Raw genomic sequence first — 26,784 nt, 5'->3', positions numbered from 1 at the left:
CACCCACCAATGCTTGGCCAGCCCCTGGATGAAATTCCAAAACAGGACAGCCACACAATTAAACACATGTAGGTGGTAGTGAGACCCCTTGGGTGGGAAGAATTGCTATCCCAGAGACATGTACTCTTTCTGGATTGACCCAATAAGGGGTCGGCAACAGGAGTGCAGTAAAACAATCGACTTTTGAACTGATCATCCCCAAATAAATAATCAAGAGTGCTTCACAGCCCTAGGAAGGAGAAAGGACTAGTACAGAACATCCCACAGTGCACACGCATGCTCAACCTGAAATTGCACTGAAGGTCGGAGTGCTTAACACCCATTAACTTTCAAAGGAAATGAAGGATTAGATTTCATTTGGCATATTGCTGCATCTACGTAGCACAGACTAACAGAAGATAGATTATTTATGGTAAATATTTGTTAATGCATCTTCAGGAAAACCTGCAACTATGCCATTCATCCACGAGTGGTCACCAATAGAGTGCTCTTTTGATAAGCAAAATGGTAATGTAGGCCCCCTGGTCAATCCATTGCTGGCTGATCTGGAGTGGATTCGATTTGAAGGAGCCAGTCAGATAAACACTCTACGGTACACTAGCAAGGCTCTCCTTTTGGGAAGAATATTCTGGCAGTCCATTCTACCTTCATAGGGCAATGGAATGTTTCTCCTTTTAGTGCAGTGAGCCGTCTGCCACATCTGGTCTTCAGGGGTTCATACTGGAAAGGATTTCTATATACTAAACTCTGTCCATACAACCCTTCGTGGTGCATTTCCACCTTCGAAGAGTAAGAGGCAGGTAGGCCACCCTGTCCATTCTACCATTGACATCTCCATGTGAAGAAATGCCCATTTGTGACAAAAGCTTAGTTCCCCCATTTGTCCCGCCACTTACTGGGTATTAATCATATCTCGGTCAAGACCCAGGCTGATACCCCAGCAAACTCTGATCCCTCTGGAGAGTATGCCAACAAGAACCTCACAAACAAACCAATCATCAACCTGCCTTGCAAAAGAAACCTCCACGCACCATGTGCAGAAATAAATAATTGTATACCACAACACCACAATCTTGCAGCCTCAGTATATTTTTTTTTAGATCATCATCACTCCTCCCCTAAATCATTAACAGACAGGAGAACCACAACAACCAGTGCCATATAATAAAGGAATTCATCATTAACAGCTGGCCATACATTTGGATACAGTGCGACCAGTACTTTCATCGTGTTGCCAGTCATTGATACAATGAGTACCCTCGCAGCACTGTGCCTCAACAACTGTGCATTTAAATGCTGCTTATTCCGTATACAGTGATTGGCCACAACCTGCAGCGCAGCTGCGGTCTACAGCCTTGCAACATAGAATGAGAAACTATGACGGATGCATCAACACTCAGCTGGGCATCACAAACGTCCTTGCAAGCCACCAAAATTCAACACAAACGTTGTTACCTTCCACTCAGGCCGTTCAATTGCAGTGAAAAGGTTCATCCTTTAGGCAGCCAATTGTTCTAATCGGAAGCATGTTCATTTGAGCAGGCAAAGGTTGAGAAATTACAAGATTCAGGTTGTTTTAATAAAAGGCAGGCCTAATAACAAAAAACATTACTTGACCACCTGTAATTCATCCAACGATTAAACAGAAAAAGTTTACCATGCGATTGTTCACTACAAAGTATGAACAAGTGGTATATACCCTGATCAATTACAGGACTCCTCGAACTAACGCCCAACACAGAGTGTCTTACCTAGAAAGAGAGACTAGTCTGTGCTGGGCAGGTACCCTTTACACCACATTGCCAAAACCACAAGGAAGTCAATTCTAAAGATCTGCTCTCAGAAGAGGTGGCAGGAATCCAAGAGCAGCTAGGAGGGAGAACAGCAAGGTTCTCCTCCATGCCTCGATGCTGTGCCTGCCTCAGAGCCTCAATCTCAGGCAGAGGGAGGAACAGAGCAGTAGACACTGTAGGAGGGTCAAGCACAGGGCTTCACCCACCGGATTAACATACACCAACCGGAAATGCTCCCAGTATACCAAGACACCCACGAGGAGGGGCGATTAAGATCAAGGAGGCAAGAAGAAATATGTTTTATAGAATATTCATTAGCCACAATCCCCACAGGGGAGTCTTTCGGGTATTTAGATGCAAAAGCATGCACAAAGATCAGTATAAAAAGACACCAGCAAGTCTAAGGTTACTTCAGCCAGAGAACACTGCAGTTTCAGTTGCTGCTGGAGAGGTGTCCAACACTCCAGCAAACAGAGCTGATCCTACAAAGGCACACAGGCTTTTCATCAAGCCAAAGTAGAGCTGAATATAGAGGCTTTCATGCCCACCAGGCATGGCTCGAGGCGGGAAAGCCACAGGATGACCATCTTCAACAACTAAGGTTGAAAGAGGGCTTTGTATGTTTAACTTACCCAAGAAGCTCAATGAATGCTGCACCTCAGACCAAGCAGATACGGCAAGCTGTAAGGGGGGATGGGGGGTGCCATGCGTGCAAACATTTGCAGGCAAACTTTGGGACCAAACTGTGGGCTCCGTCACCTGACCATAAGGCTCAGGAGACACAGCTAAAAAGTAAGCTCAGTCACCTTAACAGATAGCTGAGTGGGCAGGGCACCAACTATAAACTGCCGCCAGAGCAGATGCATCAGCAGACCGAGCTGCAAGAGCAGAAAGCTTGGGGGGCCGAGGGGATGGGCAGGCACCATATGTATCTGTGATAGGTCACTGAAAAGATACTTTAGTGGGTACCTCCAAACAGGGACTCTCTTCCCACAACAAACCAAGAAATGCCCACGGACACCAACTCCAACCCTCCATGCCGCAGGGGCAGAAAGCACAAAAATACCAGATACAAGTATGGCAGGCAACTTGGGACATGCCGCAGAATCATTGTAAGGTCTAAAAATGCAATCTAAAAATACCTGCCTAAGGAAACCAGCAAAGAAAACCATGTATATGGCATTTACAAAAATTAGGTGTCCTACTGATGGTACTAAAGAATGTCAGGAGTACAGAGGTCTAATGAAATGGAGCCCTTCACGCACATGACCCCGATGTGAAAACCTTTTGATTTAAAAAGCGGTTCCCAGGCTCACATACACAGTATAACGTTTTCCCTGCTGTGCACAGACTCGGCTCACACTGGCCTGCAGAACAACCCTGCAGGCCTCCCAAAGCTGGCTCTGACGGCAGAGCAATCCATCTACATACACAAATGCCTGGGTCCCTCCACGCACATCATACGACATACACTGTTTTCTGAGAACAGCGACTTGGAATAAAGGTGAGGAGTGCTCTCTGCAGGTGTCCAGGAGTGGCCAATAGGCCTAAAAGGTGCAGAACACTAGAAACGATTTTGACACGACACTGGTCTTCTGCTAAACCCAGTCCTGAACATGGATCAACATTAATTGCACTATTCTGAAAGTGAAATCTTCAGGTCCAGTGGGATGGGGTAACAACTGTACATAAACAGTGAATTTGTGTGATCACATTTAATTTTTAATTGCTTCAGAAAACCTCTACATGTCCCTACCATTTTCAAAATTATAATTATTGTATGGCGCTTCCTCACAAAAGTCTCAGGCCTATAGGCTAATCAGTCATGGTGCATCTCATCAGGGATCAATACACTAGAGGATCGATAAAAATATGTTTTTTTTATACAGACAATCTCCACAAATTCATAAAAAGGAAAACCGATTTGGAATTTCTCGACGCCAGTGGAATATAGCACCTCAACTTTGGCCTGTATGCTACAAGCGTCCTTTAAAAACAAAGCACTTCAAAGTTTCCAGATGGCTTGAGCACTTGGAAGCACAGCAGCAAGCTGCTGTTCCGAGCAGTGTACATCCCAGAACAGGCAGTTGCCACCTAAACCTCCCCCGCTCCATCCCAGAGATGACACATTTCACAAGCCTACCTCCAGTTCTGAAACTACAGAAACCTGCAGACAGCACAGTATGGTCATCAGCATGTGGCAGTGTAAAGTCCTCTTACAGCTATGCAAAATGCTCATTTGAAAGATCGGATAGGGGTAAGCAAACTCTGGATTAATTGGAATTGGATCTTTTCTCAAGGAGCCCTTCAGTCTGATGGCATGGGGTGAGTCTTATGCTCGCCACTGTCTTTTCCCTAGTGGCAAATAGAACAAAAATCCCTCAAAACAACCAAAATACAGAGCTTTAACAGGCCGATCAACCAGGGAGAGGGAGCGCAACATCTACCTACTAGTTGGACATCAGCCAAGGCTTTTTACTACCCACCCTTTATAAAGCAAACCCACCTCGCCCAAATATACCCCTCCACCCCCACCTCCCCCCAAGTCATCGGAAGTGCAGAGGAATCGGGGGTGGGCATTTGGGAGAAGGTGCGGGGGAGCGATTTGAGAAATTAAGTAATGAATGGGTAGATTCATCTTCACCTCAATATCAGCTCGTTTTTTCTTTTGAGGATGCAGCTCTGGCTTATGTTCCAGTGAGGAACATCCACATCAAACAAAAAGCAGATATGCCACAAGTACTATCCAAGGACAGCTCCAAGTCATCGCTCCAGGAACATCTCCCGCATTTGCAGCATTAACAGGACCCCCTTTCCTGTTCCTACCACTCTTTCCGCTTCGCCTTTATCCCCTTTCCTTTCTGGCAGGCAAGCAGGGTGTACAGTATGGCGCAAGGGTGATGCCAGAGGGAAGGACAACTCTCAAATAGAGGGCACTTGGTCCATCACCAGCCTCTTTCAGCATTACCCGGAGGATAAATGCCCTCCCCTTGTCTCCACACCCATGGACCATGTCCGGTCGACATTGAGCATATTCCACCTGATTTCTGTAGAGTCGGGTGCTTTTGCCAGTACCTAAATCTTCAAGAGTCTTGAACAATTTATCAAAATGTGGCCCCCTCCACTCCCACCCAGAAAGGCATCTTCTTGCACTACATTTCTCCAGCAGCTCCACAAACAACTGATGTTTCGCTCGCAGCCCCAACCACCGACACCGCAAATCAAGGGCGAGTGGTGCTAGACAGGCGTTGTCTGCTCACTCAAAGATGAGGAGCTGTGCGGTGAGGGTCTAACCTGCCAGTTCCAAATCAACCACGGTCAACAATTAAGAACACTGCTGCTCCTTCTCTGCGAAGCAAAGCTTGTTAAATTATAAATGAAGCCATGTGGCAGTGTCACTTATTCAATGGCAGTGGGCACGGTAGTCCTGGACGGTTAGTAGATGATCCCTCTAACTGGCAAGCAGGACGGATTAAAAGACATTACCATTCTCCAGGGGCCGGAGGAGCCGAGGGACAACATTGTTCAAGCCCTCGTAAAATAGTGCTTGTCTCGGCCGTCATCCCACCCCTTCCAAGTCTTCTGCCACAGATTCCACAGTTCCTTCCTCTGTCCCTTGCAGCACTGCAAAGTCACATCCCTTCCGCCGGGTAAGGAGTGGCATCACACACTTAGGAGCCAGAAAAAGAAGAAGATTGCGATGAAAAGGAACAGCGAGTCCTGCCAGCTGCTGCCATTGTTGCCACGAGGAGCACCATCCAGGTCTGAAGCAGAAACCGACAAAAACAGAAAAAAAGGGGTGAGAAAAAGCACAAGTTAGATAAACACAATAAGAAATCACAGCACAACAAGCCAGCCCCTAAGAACAGAAGCACGTCAGTTCTAGGTCCAAAATCCCTCTCCCCCGCCCCCCACCCTCCGCCCTCAGCCATTCCCCAAAACTATACGAGTGTATTCATGCAGAACCACTAGATAAACTCGCCGTTTTCCAAGTCTCCCACTTAAATACTACCCTCACAAGATTCTCATGCTTTAATCCCATGTTCCCCAAAGACTAAAACGTTTCAGCCTGTGACCTCTTTTACACCCAAAGACTACCACACACCATGCCTGGACACAAACACACCCACCACGCTTAGACACCTTACCCAGACTCCCACCTACAGCCACATGATTAGAGCACAGAGCCCCTACACTATTCAGACTGCCACAAGACAAGTTCACTTAGAAATAGCAGGTGTGCATGCTCAGCCCCTGAGGGCCCACCCCCCCTCCCCCAATCTCCCCACAAACACATGAACACAACACTCACCGACAACCACACCTAGCCTGACCTTAAACCACTTTGTCTTAATTCAGCCCGGAAGCACACAACAGGGTTCTAAATTCAGGTTTGATGAGCGCGAGCTAAAGTCAACTCCTGGGTGTCGGGCATCACCCAGTAAGCAGGAGCCAACACCGGGGACCCAGGAGCGAGTACACAGCGCAAAGCAAATCTAACTCCCACAAGAGATGCACACTGTAACCTGTTGGTTATTATGTGTGATCTATTATGTGAATAGGAGCCCTTGACGTGTCCCATTTCTTTTTTATTAACATTCTCAAAAAAGTTTATTTCGCATATGCAGGTTTGAAAGACACCAGCAAGCCTGGGGAGCCAAAAGTAGCCCCAGGTAGCCGTCGGTTGCAAGCCAACCAGGCTCTCCTTGGCAAGAAGCAGGTACTGAATATCTCCAAGCAATTTCAAACCCTGCATTGTAATACTTAGATAATCAGCAACACTTCAATGTAACCCTCAACCCCATAGAGAGAGATGTGTTGTGCTACACATTGCAGCAGTAAAGTGAGCAGCGGCATATCATAATGCTGTAGAATGTGTACTGTCATTCACCTAATCTAAAAGTTAACCTTGGAGATAAAGGCCCCATTCCAGCATGGGCAGAGAACCTTGCCGCTTCTGCTGGTGGTGTTCCTGAAGATCTACCAAATTAAAAGCTTTATCACAGCACCAGTGGCATTACTGGAATGCCATCCATAGTATCCCAGAAATGTCACTTGCTGTATTTTTACTACCAATGTCCTCCCTTATTTTGGATGGTGGAAATGGATAGTGCAACACTGAAGAGTGATAGCTGGGAAAGTGTTAAATGGGCAACACTTCAGACCAATGTCTATGAGCCTGCATGCCATTTTAAAAAGGCGAAAGACTGCATGCAAAACTGGCTTGGACATACCCCCAAAAGAGGCAATTCAAGCTCGAACTGCTAGGTCGCATCCCTTATGCACGAGGTCACAAGAAACCCCACACGTTTTGGGCTTAACGGGCATCAGTGAGGTGTAGCCAGAGTCTCTAGGCGTAGAAGGCAAGGAGCCCCCCTTCTAGGCATACCCGTCCCACTTGTCTCGCTCCAGGTGATAGAAATCAAAACATATCTGGAATTTCTTGTGGTCTTGTGCAGAAGGGATGAGACCTGGCAGTTCAGGCTGGATTAAGCTCGATTTGCATATGGCCTTTCCCCTTGCAAAATGGCATGGCAGGCTGCAAAAACAGCCTGGAGGGTTGTCCAGACCATTGTCCAGTGGTTAAGATACCTTCATAACCTTCCATTCATCAACCTTCAGTTTAGAAAAAATAAATATGCAGAAATTGGTATAATGACCAATTTCTGCATATGTGAAAGGTGTCGAGAGGGTGGATATGAGATGCCTACTTTTCCCACTCCCTTGCGTCGCCATTCAGAACAGCGTTTTACCCCTTCAAAGAGAAGTGCTCAGACTTTGTTAGGAAAGATGTTCGATTTGCTGTTTTCTCCCATAGACTTCTATGGAACACCCCCTATCTTTTTGCTATTGTCTGCTTCCTAACATTTCTGGAGCTAAGGCCCTCTGCTCGACTTCCCTTGCTTTTTGCTCACTCTTATTGTGAAACTACTGGGTCTCCCTTAATGGATTTCTTATTTTGTTTTTAAAGCGAGGTACGATCAGGGCACATTCAGAGGTTCTTCAGGCTTCGAAGAATTTCAGCCTGGAGCAGAAGCAGAAATCTCATGGTTTGTTGGCAAGTCAGGTAAGTGTCAGAGGGACAATCCAGTACATGGAAACAGGACCAGTATGTTGAACCAGATGAGACAGACATGGGCACGTGTGCACATGCTAAACAAGTCTTCCCATTTTTCTTCCCAAAGAGACACGGGCTGTGAGCCGAGGTCCACAAAGCAGAAGATCCACGAAAACACTGGACTAGTCATAAGGCCAAACACCAACAGAGGCACGAGAAGGTCCAAGGCAGTATGGACGGTCCAGAAGAGGTCCAAGGGTCAAGGTTCAGGCAGTTCACTAGGTACAAAGAAGAATGCTCCACTATAAGCTAACATGAATCAGTTGCAAAGCAAGTGCACCATGAAACGGGCACATTTCAGAGTCCCAGCTCAACATTGCAAACAAGCTGGGTCATGTGAGGAAGACTAATCTTTACAAATGCTGGCTACTGCAAAATGTTCACGTGCCATGGTTGCTAGCTATTGTAGTCCATCTCAGGGGTGCATCCTCCAGCTTCCAAGGAGCTGCACGGTCAGTCTCCAGACCAGACAGCGGTCCAACGCAGACGGAGGAGAGGAGAATGATGCAAGAGACCACTGTTAAGACTAAGGGGTGGCCATTAGGAGTGTGCCTGAAAGCAGGAAACTAGCATGCCGAGGGCTGCTGCAGGTGGATTAAAGCACAAGACTGAACAAGTGCTGCAGGGACATTGGGAAACCCATCAACACACAACAATTCATAGATGTTCACTTCAAACTTGGCTCATGCAAAACACCATAAATATATTCTCGCATACAGTCACCAATATATAATCCCACATCCATCAGCTCAAAAGACTAATTTGTATGGATATAAAAAAAAAAAAAAAAAAAAAAGCCTTCAGCCACCCTCCAAACCCACGTTCTCACCACTCCTGAGCCCACAAGTAAATTGACAAACACGTTGCTTCACAAAAAAGAAGTTTCTCGGTACATTACGCTGAACAAGACTTGTAGTACGGTCACTTAGAACCTCAGATAGAGGGTAAGGGTGCAGACGCCATAGTAATTGCTGTCATTCCTAAATCTCCTGCATTTGTGTTAAACACAATTAAATCAAGTGATTCAACCTGGCTCGCAAATACCTTCACTAAATATTTTGAGCTTCTCAGAGTAAAGGGTGTTAAATAAATGCTCATGCGGATTCTTACGCACTGGGCCACGTTACAGAAACTGTTGAATCAGGATGGAGCAAGCTGAAAGTGATGTTGGGATTACCACTCAGACTTTCAAAAAAACGTACTCAGTGAGAAGAAAGAAATTCAAAAGGAAATGTACAAATAGACTTCTTTTCTGACTTCGCCGGATATAGACCTGTGTGGGGCTACTGACGAAAGAGTGGAAACAAGCAATGCCTATGTCCCTGTGATTGAGGGGAAAATTGACAGTTTCAGTCTGGCTCAGGTAGCCGGAATAGTGATATGGACTTAAGGATGTGAATTTGACAGATGGATAGGCTGCGTACCAATGATGAGGTACTCAGAACAAAGTTGTGCCTGTAGTTTTGCAGTTTGTGTCACAAAGGAGGGATGAACCTTAGAGAGGAGTTAATCGGTGGATTATTAAATTTAGCGCAATCTTTCGTGATGAAGTCAAAAGCCCCATGAATAGGGCTCGAAAAGGGGATTCCCTTGTTGTCTGGCATTTCGTCTGCAGACCTATAATTCATAGAATTGGCTAATGAGGAGTTGCATAATGATTGCACTGTGCACTTTATACAGAGCCTTGCTTGGGGCATGGTAAAATGCTTATGAAGACTTAAATGATGCATGGACTCCAACTTCAGATGATGTAGGGACTCTGGGGAAGAGACAGTAAATGGTCTTGATAACGACTTTGATAAGATGGATGCTTTGAATGTCCATTGTAAAGTTGATGCCTCAGGCAGGAGACAAGTGTTTACCCCCAACAATCAAAAGCAGATTGTGATGGTTTAGCCTGTACATTATCAAATATTAGGGGTCCCAGAATGGGTTAAAAATCAAGTAGTATCCGTATTTTGTTGGAATACAAGAGGTTTAAAAAGAAAAAAAATATATATTCAAATGTTGAACAGGATTAAGAACTATGAATTTGTGTTCTTACAAGAAACCTGGTTGCAAGACTCCCCTCAGATTGATGGCTTTGCAATTCATTTAAAAAAAAATAAAAAAACAAGAAGGAATTAAGAGGCCACCCCGCAGGTGGCCTCTTAACTGCTGTAAGGAATTATGCAAATTTGTCCTTAAGAGGAATGGAAGTCAAATGTTGATTTAATTATAGTGGTTAAAGTAGGTTCCAAAAGAGTTTTTTGCGTTTAATATGCTCCCAATTAACATAGTGCAACCTGGCCTCTGTTGAGATTTAGATAGAGTTCTTTTAATATGGTGGTCACTTTTTCCTTCTTCTCTGGTAATTGGGCTGTGGACTTTAATTGTGTGTCAGGGTGATGATGTAGAAGAGGATGGGCAGGCCCCAATTCGAATCTCCACTTCAACTGCTGTAGGCCTCCCTCAAACGGTAGGGACTAGAGAGGTTTGGGATGGGCTACATTTATGAGAAAAAGGGAGACATCCTTAAGGTTGATGGTAATGTTCCAGTACAACCAACTTGGTTTGGTCATTTTCCGAACTCTATAAATTGATTTTATTTGTATACCATATTCTATGTTAGAGAGGGCTCATTCTTTGGAGTTTTGCAGAAACAATGTGACCATGCATTTTTGATTGACCTAGAGAAATCTCAGGTTCCTCCCTTCAATTGTAAGCGGTAACAGATTTATCATTAAGAGGATGGGCTTTGGCCGGGTTTGATTTAAGGGCGGAAGAGGACTGGTTTAGCTGGTCATTGTAGACAAAATAGGGAAAAAGGGCCCTCAAGGCGTTTTCAGACACTACATCTGCTTGGAAAGAGAGAGTGCATTCAGAGTTGGTCTGGAAGCAGAAACCCTTTGTTGAAGGTCATGACCACCAGTTTGATAATCAGATCAGTGATTGCGAGAGGGAGCTGCCACAGTCTCAAGAGAATTCCGGGCTGTAGGTAACATACCTAGGAAGTTAAATTTGACTGAATTGGTTAGGTCTCTAGCCAAATCGAAAATGTTGAGGGCTTCTGCTCTTGATGGCCGTTCGAATATAGTGTAAAAGGGTAACGTTTATATCTGGGCTGAAATCATTACAAAGCTTTTTGGATATGTGCTTTTACATTATAAATACCAGATTCCTGGTCTGTCCCGATAGTGGTTCTCATGTATAACACAAAAAAGGAGCTTGAGCCTCACTGAGTAATTATAGGCGAATATCCTTAATGGATTCATCTTTCTGACAAGCTTTGTCGTTAAGGATCTAGTAGAGTGGATGGAATTCTTGGATAGACTCTGTATACGCCAGATGGGTTTTAAAAAGGGGTCCGGGCACCTCTTCAAATGGTTTAATTTTTAGTTACCTTCAAACGAATGACAAACTTATAGGGAATAAGCCCCTCTATCTTGCAAGTTTGGACACGTCATTTGCATTTGACAGGGTAGATAGAGTAAAGTTATGGCTTATATTGAAAAATTGGGGTATTTCCATCGGGATTACTAAATATGCTACTTTTGCTCTATGCTAACAATGAATTAAAAGTTAAGCTGAATTTGGAAGGATTATTATCTTGGGATGTTAATGTAGATACTGGCTTAATGCAGGGATGTGTGCTCGCCCACACCTTTACATTTTATGTAATATATGTTTCTGATCTGCAGTTCGCATTCCAAAATGTTTGTTTTCCTCTGCGAATAGGGTCACTTGTTGGCTAGCATTTGCCGATCTGATTTTAATGTATGCGAAGCCCATTGGATGAAATACAGTCGAGGCCTATGTAAAGGAAAAAGCAAATGTATTATTAAATCCAGCCAAGTCTCATATAATGTGTTATAACACACAGGGATGAGTAAAAAAAAAAGTACCTGTTTATTAACACCAAGAAAAGTGAGGTGGTTGATAATTTGGTGTAGTGATTGAAATATTCGGTTAGAATGTATTTTGACAAAAAGTATAGGAGTCATGGCTTGGTCTCTTAGGTCTTAATATGTGCCAATGACTGTAATTTTAACATGGAGTAATAATTTATGAATTATTACAAGATTTGATTTTAAAACCATAAAGCAAGAATAAATTACAAATATTAAAACAATTATGGGCAAACAATGGAGAAACTACAGAAGAGGGCAGACTATGTGCGGGTAGCACAAACATGGAAAACACGTTAATAGGATGAGAAAATGCCCCTTGGCATGAACACGTTGAAATGCATGCTTCTGAAGTCCGACTGTGGCTTCAACTCCCACCAAAATGTGTCAGGCCCCCACAACCTCCAGACTTGGACTGGGGACTACTACCTGCTCTGTGGAAGTAGTCGTTGGTGTTGAACACTGTAGTGAAGAGGCCAAAGGGAAATGCACCTATGCCGAATGACATGTGAAAGCCGGTGTCTCCAAAGCCCTGGAAGCCCTGCAGGGCAAGAAGGGAATCATTAGTTAGGAGGAAAGGAATGAGCAGTGAAATAGACAAGGAATCACAGCAAGTATTTCTGTAAAGGTGAAGCTGGACTAGCTTTGACTGATCAGAACGCGATTATGGTCACAATTACTCACCCCTCTGCTCTCAGGCTCTGGCCTCTGTCCTGGAGGTCGGGGTGGTGTCTTTAACCTGCAGAGCGAGACACATGTCAGTTGTAAAAGGAGTGTGCCATGACAAATGGAAGTGTTGCTTGTTTCACTCTCACTTCTGCTTCACAGAGATAAAACCAACATGCCTATACAATAGGAGTACAGCAGTCTGGATTTGGACGGAGGCACATGCGGAAAAGTGAAAGCCTACCAACACAGGTAAGTGCTGTCCTCCATGTTTCAACTGAGGGCAGGGTGGGCTTTCCAAATCGTGTCTTTATGGTGTCTGATGCCAGGCCACAAAGTACTGGTGCCAAAGCCTGGGTCAGTGCATTTACCTATTCCATCCTTGGTCCAGACACTGACCAATGCCGTTGCATGCGGATGGCAACATGGAGAGCAGGACCGCAAACTTCTTCCACACTGGGTATAATGGACCAGCCTACAGGTAAAAGCTCATACCAAGCCGGGCTCACATGAGAATAAAAGATTACTGTAAAGTTAGGCCGGAGCACTCCAGTGCCAAAGCATTAGAAGGAATGGCATTTTCACAACAAGCTGTTCAACCTTAAATCAGCGCACATCCTTGTAACTCAGGGTGGGATCACAAGGTGGGATGGCGAGAGTAGAGGCGGAGTGGGATTGAAGGCAGTTGAGAAAACTTGATGGAAGACAGAAATCAGTTAAAGAATAAGGGAATCGAGAGTGGGACAGAGGTCAAGGCGAGAAAGAACCAAGGGAACATGGAATAGAAAAATGGCTAGAAAAGGAAAGACTAGACTAAGGGAAAACGGGTGGTGAAGCAGAACATTTGGAAGAATACAGTGCAGAGGTTTGGAACCGCAAACAAGGACACAGTATTCTCATGTTCAAGTGCTCTCCCTTGCAGCTACATAATTAAGACCCCTCCACTAACAGTACACGCAAATGTCACAGCGTGCCCCCCAACCTGACACTCCCTCAACTCTATACAGACTTCCCCAACAGCATCTGTCAGTTGCTGTTTTTCCAACTAGCAGTCAGATCAGTGAACAATACTTGCACCCTTTACCAGCAGTTTATTTTTTGTTAGCCTTCCCAAACACATTTTTCAAGCATGTGGGGATTTTCCTCGAGTACTTTCCGCATCTTGAAATAAAGTTGAAGTAAAGGTTTTGGTATTTTTCATAATTTGCATTTACATCTATCCCTTCACCACAAATAGGCAGCATGTCATGGGATTCAGGAACTGTACACACTGCACGGATCCCTTCTGGGTTGTGATCCGCCCAGACCCAGCTTTATAGGTCAGGCCAACCTCAACCCTGAAAAGTCATGTGCCTTCTGTACAATGATAACACCTCTGCCTTTAAGTGCTCTCTCCTTCATATGCAAGTGAAGGAAAGGAAACAAAGCGATGGCGGACTTGGTTAAGTAGAATCCTCAGAGTGTTCGTTTGGCTAGGGGAATCTGTCAGGGACTTTCTTTGGTCCATTCAGAGATGGTTGGTTTTGGCCCTTCATGTACACAGGGAACCCTTGTAAAGCCGTGAATGTGAAGGTGTGACCAGGAGTCCTTAGATGCTGGAACAATTTACTTGCTAGATTGGGAAGCTCTTCTGTACTGTATGGACTCAAAGTCCTCAGCTAAGATTTGTAAAGCTCTTGCCCGACATGGACTTTATCAGGCTCTGGTTAAATCCACCAAAACTGAAAGGATGGTACCATAGGTTCATCCTTTTAAAGTAGATCACCCCAGTTTAAAAACGTTTGGTGCCTCTGAATCAGAGGGTCACACAGTTTACACAATCCCCCGATTGCCACATGAAAGAGCTGCCACTACCCAATGTTCTCAGATTTAACCTAGACGGCTAAGACATTTCCAAGCATGATCTAAATAAACACTTTGGTGATACCAGGTGTGTGGGTGCAGTGGCTTAAGAGTCACAGGGTTTGTGAAGTGTATGTTTGGATGAATCAGCGGCAGACCATGATAAATGCATGATATACCAGGAAAGATCCTATGAAATCATTGGTATCATAATCAGTTTAAATTTCCAGAGAGGTGGAAGCATCCGAAGGTTAAGGAAGGATCTAATAAGGGGAATTATTTCCAATTGGGTTTATCTGCATCACTGCAGACAGAGATGGAATGGATAATCAAAACAAATATGGAAGAATGGGGATGACTGGGACTTTGGGTGGGATGTATGGTAATCCAGATTGTTTGGATATAGTCAGCATGTTTGAATCTCTACAGAACTAAATGACTTTGTAGGCACAAAGCTACCTGTTGAAAGGGTTCCAGATAAGTGTTAAAGCAATCCTGACCCAATTTCTTTGATGGGAGTAACTGAGCAAACATGAACATAAAGACTGTTGCCAAATTGTTTAAATGACTTATTATTTTGCAGTTTTATACAGTTTTTAATTATGGAAAGCCCTCCTGTATCAATGCTCTACTGCTACTAATCGGAAAAATTAATCATAAGTTTGTATACTGCACCAATTGCGACAATGGCTGCTTAAAGTGCAAAAGCTTATGTGTAGCTTCTGTTGGGATATTTTCTCTCCCATATTATGTATCAGTATTAAAGTGAGCTGTGAGCCATTCTTTAGGGCTGCTCTTGGTCACCAGTTAAAATCCATTTGAGGCAATTTTCTATAAAAAAATAAATAAATGCCCCCCCCACCCCCCAAGTCAATTAAATTCGAAGAGTTGACCTAATTGGAAGGCCCAACTGCATCTGCAACGGCACTATTGGGGACAATTTGCATGTCTTTTGTGGAGGCGGTTATGGGTGTATGAAGAGTACCTTTTTGGGTGAGGATGTGGAGCCTAAGGGGGTGTAGTGCCACCGGACTTCTGTCAGAGGGGACTTGGTTCTCTCTGTAAGGGCTCATACCAGGGAGCAACCCTAAGGCAAATTAGTACATGCCAGTACTGCCCTTGCTAATTTCTGGCACCAATTTCCAGTGCATCTATTGGTGGTGGACAGCTTACTGCTTAGCTGCCGCCGCCGTATCCCTTATGGCACGGATTGGCCTGTGTGCGCAGCACGTAACCAAATGTTCACTCTACAAAGGTCCTCTCAGGGCCTGAGGCAAAGGGCAACCCCCTATACGTTTGCCTCTGTTCGCTAATGGCTGCAGACAAAGCACCCTTCATCGACAATCAATGTCAGGCAGTGAAAACGGGCAATGAACATAGCCACTAACGTGCTCAATTAAAACACTGCCACTTCTACATTTCCACATTCATATTATAACAATGTAGATTACCTGCTTCACTCCCTAGATAGCCCAATAGATGTATTGGGAGTGATCTGGGTAGTGTACTTAGCTGTATCTGGAGTGGAGTGGGGGGGCAGGAAGAGGAGAAATGTTTTAAAGTTAGATGGATGTGTCGCGCTCAGCTAACCGTACTAAAACTCAATATTCTGCAAACTCCCCCTTAAACTATAAAGTAAACACAATCCTATCTCTACCGCATCACAAACCGCACACACACTTCACAACACCAAACACAAGTACACACAAAGCACCCATGCACAATTATACCTCAACAACACATGACGGCTACCAACCAAAAACACACTAGCACTCAGTGACTAACGGCGCTCTTCTCCCTTCTCCCTTTTATTTATTATTTATTATTTTTGACGCTACTTACCTTGTACTGCACTTCCCCCCCACCTCCTCCCCCTGCACTTCCTCCTTTTCCCCTTACCTCTGCACTTGCGCGATCTGAATGACACCTGGCCTAGTAGGATCGTTTGTCTGTCTTCCCCTTGTTTCCCTCCCTCCCTGCCTCGTCGCGCCTTGAAACACTTGTGTATAGGCGCGTTACAAATACCATATCATATCATATCCCTCTCAATCCCACTAACAAGCCTCATCCACAAACCGTTCTTCCATTGCAGAACCACCAGCGAGCCAAGAGACCACGCAAGGGGCAGCAGTGCGCAGAACAAGAAAACATATTACACTAAAATGTACAAGTACTAACATATTATCCAACCGACCGACTGCTTAATGGTCACATTTGAGAACAGAATTTTCCAGGTTCGATCAGTCTCAAGAACCTGTATCCATGAATATACTATGTCGGTTTACTCAGGCATGCTCTCTGACACTTGAGGCAGTGACTCTTTTTTTTTGTTACACAGTAACCTTTACAAAATTATTAAACATTTAAAATGTATTTTAATGTATATTTCTATGCTTTCGCATTAACTCAGTAAACTCACATTATGTACAAAATAAAGAACATCTGGCAATAAACAAATAATAAAACTATGTCTCTACCGGATAAGATACAATTTAAACAATCGCAGCACTAAAAAGAAGGAAAAAAAAAAATATATATATATATATATATATATATATATATATATATATATCCATCCCTACACCTCACAATTGATCACAGATAATATCTGGATATTTCACTAAAAAGAAGAAATTTATCAGCATACTAGCAGACAAATTATCTTTTTTGTTCTTATTGGTTAAACAACCACCTCGTAATTCTGAGGGATACATTTCGGAGGGGCAGAAACACACTGAGATTCAAGAGGATACTGTATAATCTGCCAACACTAAATCCGTATTATCTACCTATAGAGGATAGCTGTATACAGGAATTACAGTCCACAATATATCTATCTTCAAATATCTTAAGATTGCTAGCTGAAACTTGATTCGATTTCCATGTAACATGTCCAACCATAGTGAGGTCAGATCCACACACTCCGTATTAGGTACATTGAGAAAAACATTTGATTTGTTCTGTTCTTAATCCAACATATTCTGTCAAAATATGTTTGAGGGTTTCAGAAGGAACCTCAATTTTACAGTAACTACAGGTGGAAACGAGATCGAGGGCTCCTGACCCGATGTTCATAATTTCATCTGTACCTAGGACATTAAAGCGAAACCTCATAAAAGCTTGCCTCCACAATCTATCGGGAAATTTGAGCAGATATGGTTCTGTAACCCCCATCTTTTTGTAGTTGGAGACAAGTTGGCAATATCATTTCTAATTCAATACTTCACCGACCGTTGAGTTCCAATCACAATGAATAAGCATATTCTTAACCTTCATTGGGTTGGAAATCAAGAGATCCCGTGAAACCCCCACTTTGTCAAGGGATTCAGAAGCTTCCCTTTCCATATCAACAAGAAATTTCGAGGAGACGTTTCCAGTCACAAACCCACTTCCCATAATATTGTATAAAATGGTGTCCTTGCTTGAAAGCAGTTTCCTACACAAAGCAAGCCTTCGCCATTCAATTGTACTTTTGATAGAAAACCCGCAATTCATAGCGAATTGCAGCGAGGGGTACGCACTTTGGCAGACATCTGACCATAGATTTTAGGATGCGGGCCTCCTCCTACAGGGCCAATTTAAACAGACAATATTTGGTCATAGAACCAATAACATTCTGTCCATCCAAATAGCTTCTTCAGGTGTGTGATAAATAAGGTTGTGAGGGCATTAAGAGTGTAATCCCACTTGAGAAGCCTTCAGGTTCCAGTATAGATGGACGCGTTTTTTTTGTTCTGATGCAAACCTTTGGAGAATTCAACCCCTACATACAAAAAGCTTTTTTCAGAGCCACTCTTGTCCAATGGCCTGGGCAATACAAAATGTAATCTAAGAATGAATACATCACATACCTGGAAAATCTTACTGCAGAATCTTAAGCGAACAAAGCAGATTCGGGCAAAGATAGATAGTGTTGGCATCTTGAAATGTGCATTATTTTGGCAGACAGTAAAGCATGGAACCCACAGGACATTTTCTTAAATGCAGGACTTGGTTTGAAATCAGTCATTTTGGCTATCATTCTGTTGAGTTACTGCTCGCACATATGCAAGTTTGAAAAAGTCTCTGAAATTTTAGCAGCAGATACAATTTCCTTTCGGTTTAATCTAGCGGAGTGGATTTCCAGCAATTACCAGTTAACATGGACACCATCGATGTGGTCATGAGACGAGACTGCCTTAAGGCTATATTATTATTATTATTTCTTTTTTTTTTTTTAGGAGAAACCCTTAGACCTCGCAAATGATAGGAATCCGTTGCACAAAAGACGGTGCAGCAACAATTTAAGGCTGACCTGCTCACTGTTAAATCTGTCATCTACTACATAGAATTCCCTCTTGCTATCTTTACTATTTCTAGAAGTGCTCAAATCCAGACATGCCATTAAAGTGCAGGGTGTCATAGTGAGAAAAAAAAAAGCTTCTGGCCAAAACTAAAATCTGCAGCCGCAATTAGGAGGGCTTGTACAAGAAATCTACTCATCAACCACGGTTGACCGAGCATCCTATTTAATAACTTGCTCCAGGACAGTAGCTCATTATAACCTAATTTTTGAACCAATGGTGAGAAATGTTAAGGGAATGCTGGCTGTTAAACATTGTTAGAGAGGGCTACTCTGTGGCCCCTCCGTTTCCACCTTTTTCGCCTTCACCATAACTGGTCTAGAGATGTAAAAATGATGGCCTTTAGATGCAATAGAGGTATCTATTCCAGATACTTCACAGTCCCCAAAAATATCAAAGGGGATAAGGCCCATTCTGGACTTCCCACTTCTAAATGTAGTCCTCCTTTTGAAGACCTTTAGCAGTGAACATGTCAAACCTTTAAACATGGGAATTGTACGTGCACATCTGTGCAGAAAGATAATCAAAATTGCTTCCAGTTCATAATGGGAGGATGACCTTTTCATTGCAAATGACAGAGGAGCGCGGCGGGTCTGAAGCAGCAGTCGGGACAAACAAAAGGCCCCTCTTTTCCTATTGCTAGAGGGTTTCCCTGCCTTACTAAAGTAACTAAAAAGGTGCTTGTTAATCAGAAGTCCAAAGTAAACGTCCTCAGCCCTAAACCCAACTCTACCTTGCCCTGCCACGAAAACAAACTAAAGTTGGGCAAAATAATGTCTCGTCTCCTGGCCATTTCCCTTTGAGTCTTCCTGGCGGCGGCTTGCACTCAGGGTTTCTCTCTTGGCCCCTTATATTATCAACAAACAAAAGATCTCTTGTTTTAGAAATCTGTTGCTTATGCCGATCTTCTTCGACTAGGTTTCCTTCATGAGCTCATGCCAACTTTTCAGTTTTTTACTATTTTTAATGTTATGCTTATAATGATTCTCCTGAAGATACGGTCTTAGTGTCATTACTTTTCCTTCAGATTTCTCATGTTCTTGATATTGAACCGCTCTTAGGTTTTGTAAGATTTTATCTGTGTTAGGAACCCCTCTTGGCTGGGTTCTCACTACTACTGGTTTCTTTCTCTTGTTATTTAATTCACTTAGCATTTTCAAATCATAATTCTTACCATACTTGTATATGGAGTGTCTTCCCCACTCCTGTGGTTGTTTCCCCTATTTCCAGGGTATTAGTTTCCACTTTCCCCTCCCTGCCCAGCCCGTTTCTCAGACTGATTCGTCATGAGCTTTATTTGTTCCTCACATATCGACTTAATCGAGATTACTGTTTGAATGTCACCATCACGCCTTTCACAACATTCCCCTCTTTACAATAAATTGCCCCAACGGCCTCCAACCCCCCCCACCCCCATACCTTTGTTTGTCCAGGGTGGTGTTGCAGGGTTCAGCACACTCGGGTAACCGGCTTCACGTTCACTTCTCAGTCTCCGGCATCTCCAATGTTCCGTGCCTCGCATTTCTGTTGGCTGCTGTGGTTGAGGGGCGCTGGCGGCTGGGAGCAGTCTGCACTCCCTGCTGCAATGGTCTCTGCGTCGTTAGATAGGTGTCTGACCCACCACGTTATGGTCATGCTCACACCACCACGGATAGGGTTTCTCTGTCCATCCTCAACAGTTTCTCCATTGCCTGATTTGCCTCGCCTCCTGCGTCTTGAGCTAGTGTTTGCTTTTCAAACTGTCACTGGTTCTGCGGCTTCGTCCTGGCCCCCCTCTTAAAGGCGCGATTACACCAGGTGTCCTCTCCTGCGCACCTTACTCTCCCTCTTCTTGTGATCCAATCATCCCAGTTATATACAGATCTCTTCTTAAAGAGATAATCTTTATGGAAGAGTACCATATATGCAGACACTTTGGGTGCTCTAGAAAGCTCCTCATGGGAATGAGAGTCCTTGTCCCCTAAGGCAGAGTCACTCCCAGTGAGGTCCCACTTGCCCAAACCCATAGGGAGGGTCTTGTGGAGCAGACTCGCCTCCCTAGCGTCAAAAGGGAGTGGCTTCTTGAGCCGATGGCTTTCTGCCACCATGGTCTCCCGTCAGGGAATACTGTCTTTTGGGTTGTCGCCAAATGTTTTATCCAATTGCCATTTAAATAAGGAAATTGTATCTTTTCAACCCAGGTCACATAGCTATGCCAAGATCTTTCTGTAGCTCCTACAGTTTTTTAGTTATACATGGTGGTCACCTGGACAAAAGGTTCCAATGCCATAATTGCCAAGTAGATTGGATCGTGCGTTTCTTTGGGACATGCACTTTGCCTGGTGCTCTGGCTTGCACGACACTTTGGTGCATGCCTTTTTCAAACATTAAGTTCTTCCAAAATAAATGCTTTATTTCTACAGGAGGCCCTTGCATAGCCATTTTGTATTGGTTATCACTTCCTACTCACTGAATTAATTCTGTACCAATAAAGGAAGACTGACTGGACACGAGTCATTAAATATTACTTTAATGGGGGTTTAGGTACTCGAAGCTGGTGGGGTGTTGACCGGACATATAGATGGAATGGGGGAGTGGTACGTAACCTAAGGAGCGGTCATGTAGTAATGTAGTTCTAAAATTCTATAGCTATGGTATTTCATAAACAATTTAAGAATACAACTGGATTTCAGCCTGCTGCAGCACCTGGGTTCGCAAAAGGTATGACGTAGGGAGCGCTGGGGACTAAAATAATGTAATCTCCATGAAGACAGTGCTTAAAGTAAAACGTGATGTACGGATAGGGTGGTATAGAGAAATCTGGAAGGTGGTCTGCAGTGGCCAGCAGGGTTTCTCCCCCGAATATTCATTCTGGCACTTCAGCGGGGGGCTGGGCTAACCAGGTGGCATCCAGAGGCGGTTGTAGCATAGTCACACAGGAGCATCATTGAGACTCTGCATTAGACAGATTTTGATCAAGTGAATTAAGAAAAAAATAATAAGAAAAAAGTAAAGGGGGTGGGGGCTTTATCACCAAGGTATGCATCTTGAACGGGATAGACGGACCTCAGACCAATGGAGCTTACTGCTACCCTTCCCATGCCATAACAAATTGACACAAAACTAAATCCTTAAGATGCATGCCTCTCACCCAGGGAGCAGCACACAAAGGGAGCTGGGCACAGAAAAAAGTGTACCAATGAACAACAGATGGAGACACAATAACTAAGACATAGGCATATCTGGGCATGGGGCAGGTGAAGGAACAGGGTCAGAGTTAGAACGTGTGGTGTGTGTGTGAACAGTGCAGATGCCTGGAGGACTAAGGGTGGGTATGGCCCAATTACAGGTTCATGTCACTTTAGTAACCACTGGATAGCAACTTCTCTCACCTTTGCTTGCCACCCCCAGTCAATTAACTACCATTCCACGTACTAACCTTGGGTCCTCCTGGCTTGTGCTCCCCCTTCCATAGAGCGGAATTACTTTGTCCCGGCTGATGCCAGCCTTACACACTGGGCACTCCTGGCGGTCCGGCCGCGTCTCCAGCCACTGCAAAGAAAGAGAAGGCATTGGTCTAAAGAGTCTAGATAAACCGCGCAGTTACAGTGGGAACCAATCGATAGCAAGCTACATCCACTTTAGAAGACCTGACACAACAAACCAAAAGGCACTTCTTCCTGTTGTGTAGTTTCCATAATGCAAATAGAAAAGCAGTGCCGACTATTGTGTAGGTACTCCAGCGATTCCCAAAAATCTGCATGCGTGTGACCATTTTTGCTCACCACAGCAGCTATTGCAATTGTTACATGTGGGAACAGATCCATAGTGCCTACGGCTAAGCCTGGCCATCAAAGTCACAAATTCATCTAGTCACTGCATATTCTAGTGTCACATCCCAAAAGGGATCCAAGTAATGGACCAGCAGTGAGAAAAGCCTAGCCCTTCCAATGGTCCTAGACCACGTCCGCGCACACGCAGTAACCCTGTCCATGCTTGCACTTATCCCTATAGCGCCCACCACTCACAATCCCCTCAAACAAGGTGAGGCACAGTCCCAATGCTGACCCGCCGCACAGCTTCAAAAATAAAAAAAATAAATATACTACTGCATACAATGGATCCGGCCAGATGTCCATATGACCCGGTACCAGAAAACCGGTCACTGCACACCCTGAAAACGGCCACATCCCTCAGCCCTAGAGGGTGTTCACCTCCAACTGTCAATCATTTCTAAACAACAGAAGAACACCTGTACCTGGCTTCTTAGTGCTGGCTGACAGCAAACCTCTTCTGAAGAGCTACCATGGAATCCAGACAAAAAACACAGTCCTTCCTTCCAACATACAACCACCATGAGACCCCTGAATTAAATAAACACAAGGCCTAACAAAACACCATGCTCATCACATCCCAGCAATTGTGACACAAGTTGCCATGCACAGCACACTGGTGTGCTTGTGTAAAACAAAGCAAACGCTCATAACAAGAATTCACAACACCTCTAAATCATGACCTATCCAGACAAAGATGAAAGGCAGCATACATCTCACGCTTCCTCTCCACCTACAAACCAGAATTGAAACAATCTACAAAAAGGGAATAGAGAAGACCCCACCACATTTTCAAATCACCCACCTCAAACCACGTAACCTGCCAACAGAAAAACAAATCTCAGAAAGACACCTATAAGAACCAGGGCCAAACTAGAAACTCATGTCACCTGCACTTCTTACATAACCAGAGATTGGAAAAAGGGCCACCCGGACAAATATCCAACAATAACAATTCAGAAAAGAGAACCCCATAGCACAACATAATGGAACTACTCAACGAAGGGACAGATGATCCACACACCCAGCAACAAACAAGTCTGCCCAACAGAGAGCCAAAAAGGTCTAATGGACGCCAGAAATATTGGCCAAACAATCACGATAAATACGCCATACCGCACACTCTACACTGTATCCTACTCAACGTGCGGTCTATGGCAACGCACAAAACAGAAATCTATGAGCCAAGCGAAGGTGGCATGGATGCTTTTTGTTCACAGAAACATGGCTCTCGGACAACTACAAATTAATAGACTCGAACAGAGTAACAAAAGGAGGAGGAGGAATCGCTGTAACACAAAACAAAAAATAAAATAATCACCTCTACATCCCTACCAGCAACAGACATTGAAGATTGCAAACAACTCCTAGTCATCCTCAACCTGAACTCACTGATGCAATAGCTAACCTTTCCACAAATCACAACCTAACTGTTCTGGGAGACTTCAACATCTGGCTGGAAAGAGAATAAAACCTTAACAAATTCAATCAGCGCCCTTCTGGAAACCCTTAATCTCAAACGAAGTCAGAGCTGGACATACACTAGACAAAGTCTTCTACAAGGATGGACTCTCAACAACAGCCCCACAGCTACCAATGATATGAAGCAACCACAGCATGATCCCCTTCACAAGCAAAATCCCGGGTCGCACGATGCCCACAAACACAAATAAATAAATAAAAATGACAACCTTGAAATATCAACTGCTATTAGAAACTATCAAACCCAAAATCTCCCAGCTAAAACGAAATGCCAGCAGACACAGTTGAAGAGAAACTCCACACATGATCACAGACGCGTTAGTCTAATTAACACCCTTAAACTCTTCAAACCCACACCAAACAAAACCCCAAAAAGAAACAAAAAAATAGTGGCAAGATGATTAACATATGAACTTGAGGGAAATAAAAAACAATCTGTAAAACGGGAAAAACTATGGAAGAAGCACTACAATCAATTCGACAAAAACTACCAATGACAAATTTGGCTATGCAAATCAGCAGACGTGAAAGCTAAGAAAGCATACTAGACCACGAGAATCCAATTGACAACAAATCCATACATTTAAAAGAGACCAATGTAGGAATCAATGTATTATTGTGTTTTTTATCCTTTGTATTGTAAATAGCACTTTGATGGTGGCTTGTCCTCTGAATAAAGTTATACTACTACCATGACAACAAATCCACACAAAAAAAAAAAGGTTCAGAATCAAGGAAATTTAAAAAAAACAACGTTGTGCAACAACATCACCACAGCACACCTAAAAGCAAACACACAAGCAATCAGATAAGCCATTCAGCTATTTGAGCATTAATTAGGCGCCTATACAACAAAATAGTGTTTCCAGGCACCACAAGGCAAAATGGGGAAGGAACACAGGGTGTAAATAATAATCGCAAGAGACAGTAAATATACAATCGTGGTGCTACTACGCCTTGCAGCATTCAGATGTGCAAGTGAAGGGAAGTGGGGGCAAGGTATGGGAAAGTGCTGATGAGAGCCCGGGAGGGAAGTGCTGATGGCTACCAGGGGAGGAGGCCACTGGCTAAGTGCAAGGGCGGAAAAATGCCAAGGGTGGGAAGCACAGCCGGCAAGTAAGGGGCCCGCTAGGGCAGTGCTGGAAGGGGCGGGGAAGACTGCTGGTGTTGATTGGGCAGGGGCCTGGTAACCTGTGTGATTCATGAAGGTCCAGGCCGCCAGTCTCAGCGGCAGAGGGTTGATTAGCAAGGAAGGGAAAGAAGGGAGGAGGTAAAGAAAAGCAAAGTTTTGAGAAGTTTCCAGAATTTAAGGAGGTCCAGCGCAAGTCAGAGAGGCAGGTAGGCTATTCGAAAGAGGCCCCAGCCAAAACAGAGACCTGCCCCCCCCCCTTTCTGCTTGGAGAAGCGTTTGATGTGCAGAGATTTGGAGTTGGGGGGTGTTTTGCTTTTCGGACACGTGCAATAACCTCAGAAGTACTCGTCCTAGTAAACGGACCAAAAAGGTTTTTGGACTCAGGAAGGAAATACAACACACTAATCCATAAGCACACCGATAACTATGTGATAAATGCAATTGGTTATATATAAAAAAAAAAACACAAACAAGGATAGCTACAAAGGATATACATCACCATTAGTGCAGTTGCAGGACACAACTTCATCTCAGCCACAACTACACTACCCAGTCCCTAGGCAGACACGTGCTAACAGGGTCTGGAGTGGAGCGTCCTCCTTCTCAGTGAGACTTCACCCGGGGTTCCAATCCTCCGTCTCAACATCGGGAGACCCATCTTCTCAAGGGGGGCAAATCCCTGCCCCTCAGAGGTTGCAAACTGTCCTTGGCCGAAGGACAGAGAGCAAGCATGGGGGAGGGTGGGGGGGGGGAATTCAGACAGGAGTGGGGGGAAAATCCAGACAGATGTGGGGGGGGAAAATCCAGCTAGTCTCTTGCATGCTCGTTCCCAGCCCCCCAGCCCGTCTCTCACCTGCATTGATCTCCGGCTCTCGGCTCGTCCTTGAGTGAATACAACAAATATCCTTCATAGTGAGCTCATCTGCTTCTTACTACAATATTGCAACCGTTGCAGAACTCATGTCTGCCTTTTAACTGAGCTCACGGAAAAGACTTCATTGCGGTTTGGAAGTGAATGTTCAAAATGGCTGCGCACCGGCGCCATGTTTAAGATCATTTTCGCACACGCATTACATTACACCCCTTGCAAAATCAACTACCATATCGCAATGAAACAAAAGACGGTTTCTGAAATTGATGAAAAAAAAAAAACACAAAAAAACACACACAATTGCAAAGATACAAACAGAAGGATAGCGCAACGCCTCAGGAATCCAAGAAAACAATTGACCCCACCAGTAAAGTCCTAATTACATTTTTATAGGCCTGTGGAGCAGTGCGAATAAATGTATTTCATGCAGAGACCTACAATGCCACCACCCACATGTGCTCTGGAGAATCGATATTGATGGCTTCTTTCATAGCATGCTCCCTAAGTCGTTGGATGGCTCAGTGTGTACCACCTTTTCTCCTCGCTAAGCAAGTCCGATGTAATCGAATATTTGCAATTACATCCTTGAGCAGCTAACTGTAACAAAGACATTTGCGCATTTCTCCCTTGACCATCCGGAGGTGGCCCTGCACGCAATACTTCTTGAATATGGGTTTCATGCAAAAATGGCAGGAACCTCAGCGAATCGGTCGAATCTACCAAAAGACCCGCTGCACCTCTGCCAAATAATCTGACCATCCATGTTAACAGACTCACCAGCCCTCTGTTTCAATCAATTATTTCCCCAACTTCTTGATGAGAATAATCCTCCAACGGT

The 26,784-nt window shown here is 44.2% G+C and overlaps 1 protein-coding gene across 2 annotated transcripts in view; it reads right to left on the bottom strand.

Annotated features, from left to right (window-relative positions):
* Positions 1-3,659: 3,659 nt before the first annotated feature.
* RNF5 (ring finger protein 5) overlaps positions 3,660-26,784 on the bottom strand; it is a 45,458-nt gene continuing 22,333 nt past the window's right edge. The window contains exons 3-6 of one of the 2 annotated variants that reach the window (XM_069634941.1): positions 22,068-22,180; positions 12,483-12,537; positions 12,225-12,339; positions 3,660-5,557 (exon numbers count right to left, since the gene is read on the bottom strand). In XM_069634941.1, the coding sequence (XP_069491042.1) occupies positions 5,457-5,557; positions 12,225-12,339; positions 12,483-12,537; positions 22,068-22,180 (384 nt within the window). In that variant the 3' untranslated portion in view covers positions 3,660-5,456. The remainder of the gene's footprint in view (positions 5,558-12,224; positions 12,340-12,482; positions 12,538-22,067; positions 22,181-26,784) is intronic. The other variant, XM_069634942.1, reaches the window with a different exon arrangement.

Source organism: Ambystoma mexicanum, chromosome 13 (genome assembly GCF_040938575.1).
Source record: "Ambystoma mexicanum isolate Mex_15411 chromosome 13, UKY_AmexF1_1, whole genome shotgun sequence".
NCBI lineage: Eukaryota > Metazoa > Chordata > Amphibia > Caudata > Ambystomatidae > Ambystoma > Ambystoma mexicanum.
Note: the sequence above shows the minus strand (reverse complement) of the source record. Positions and strands in the feature narration are given on the sequence as shown.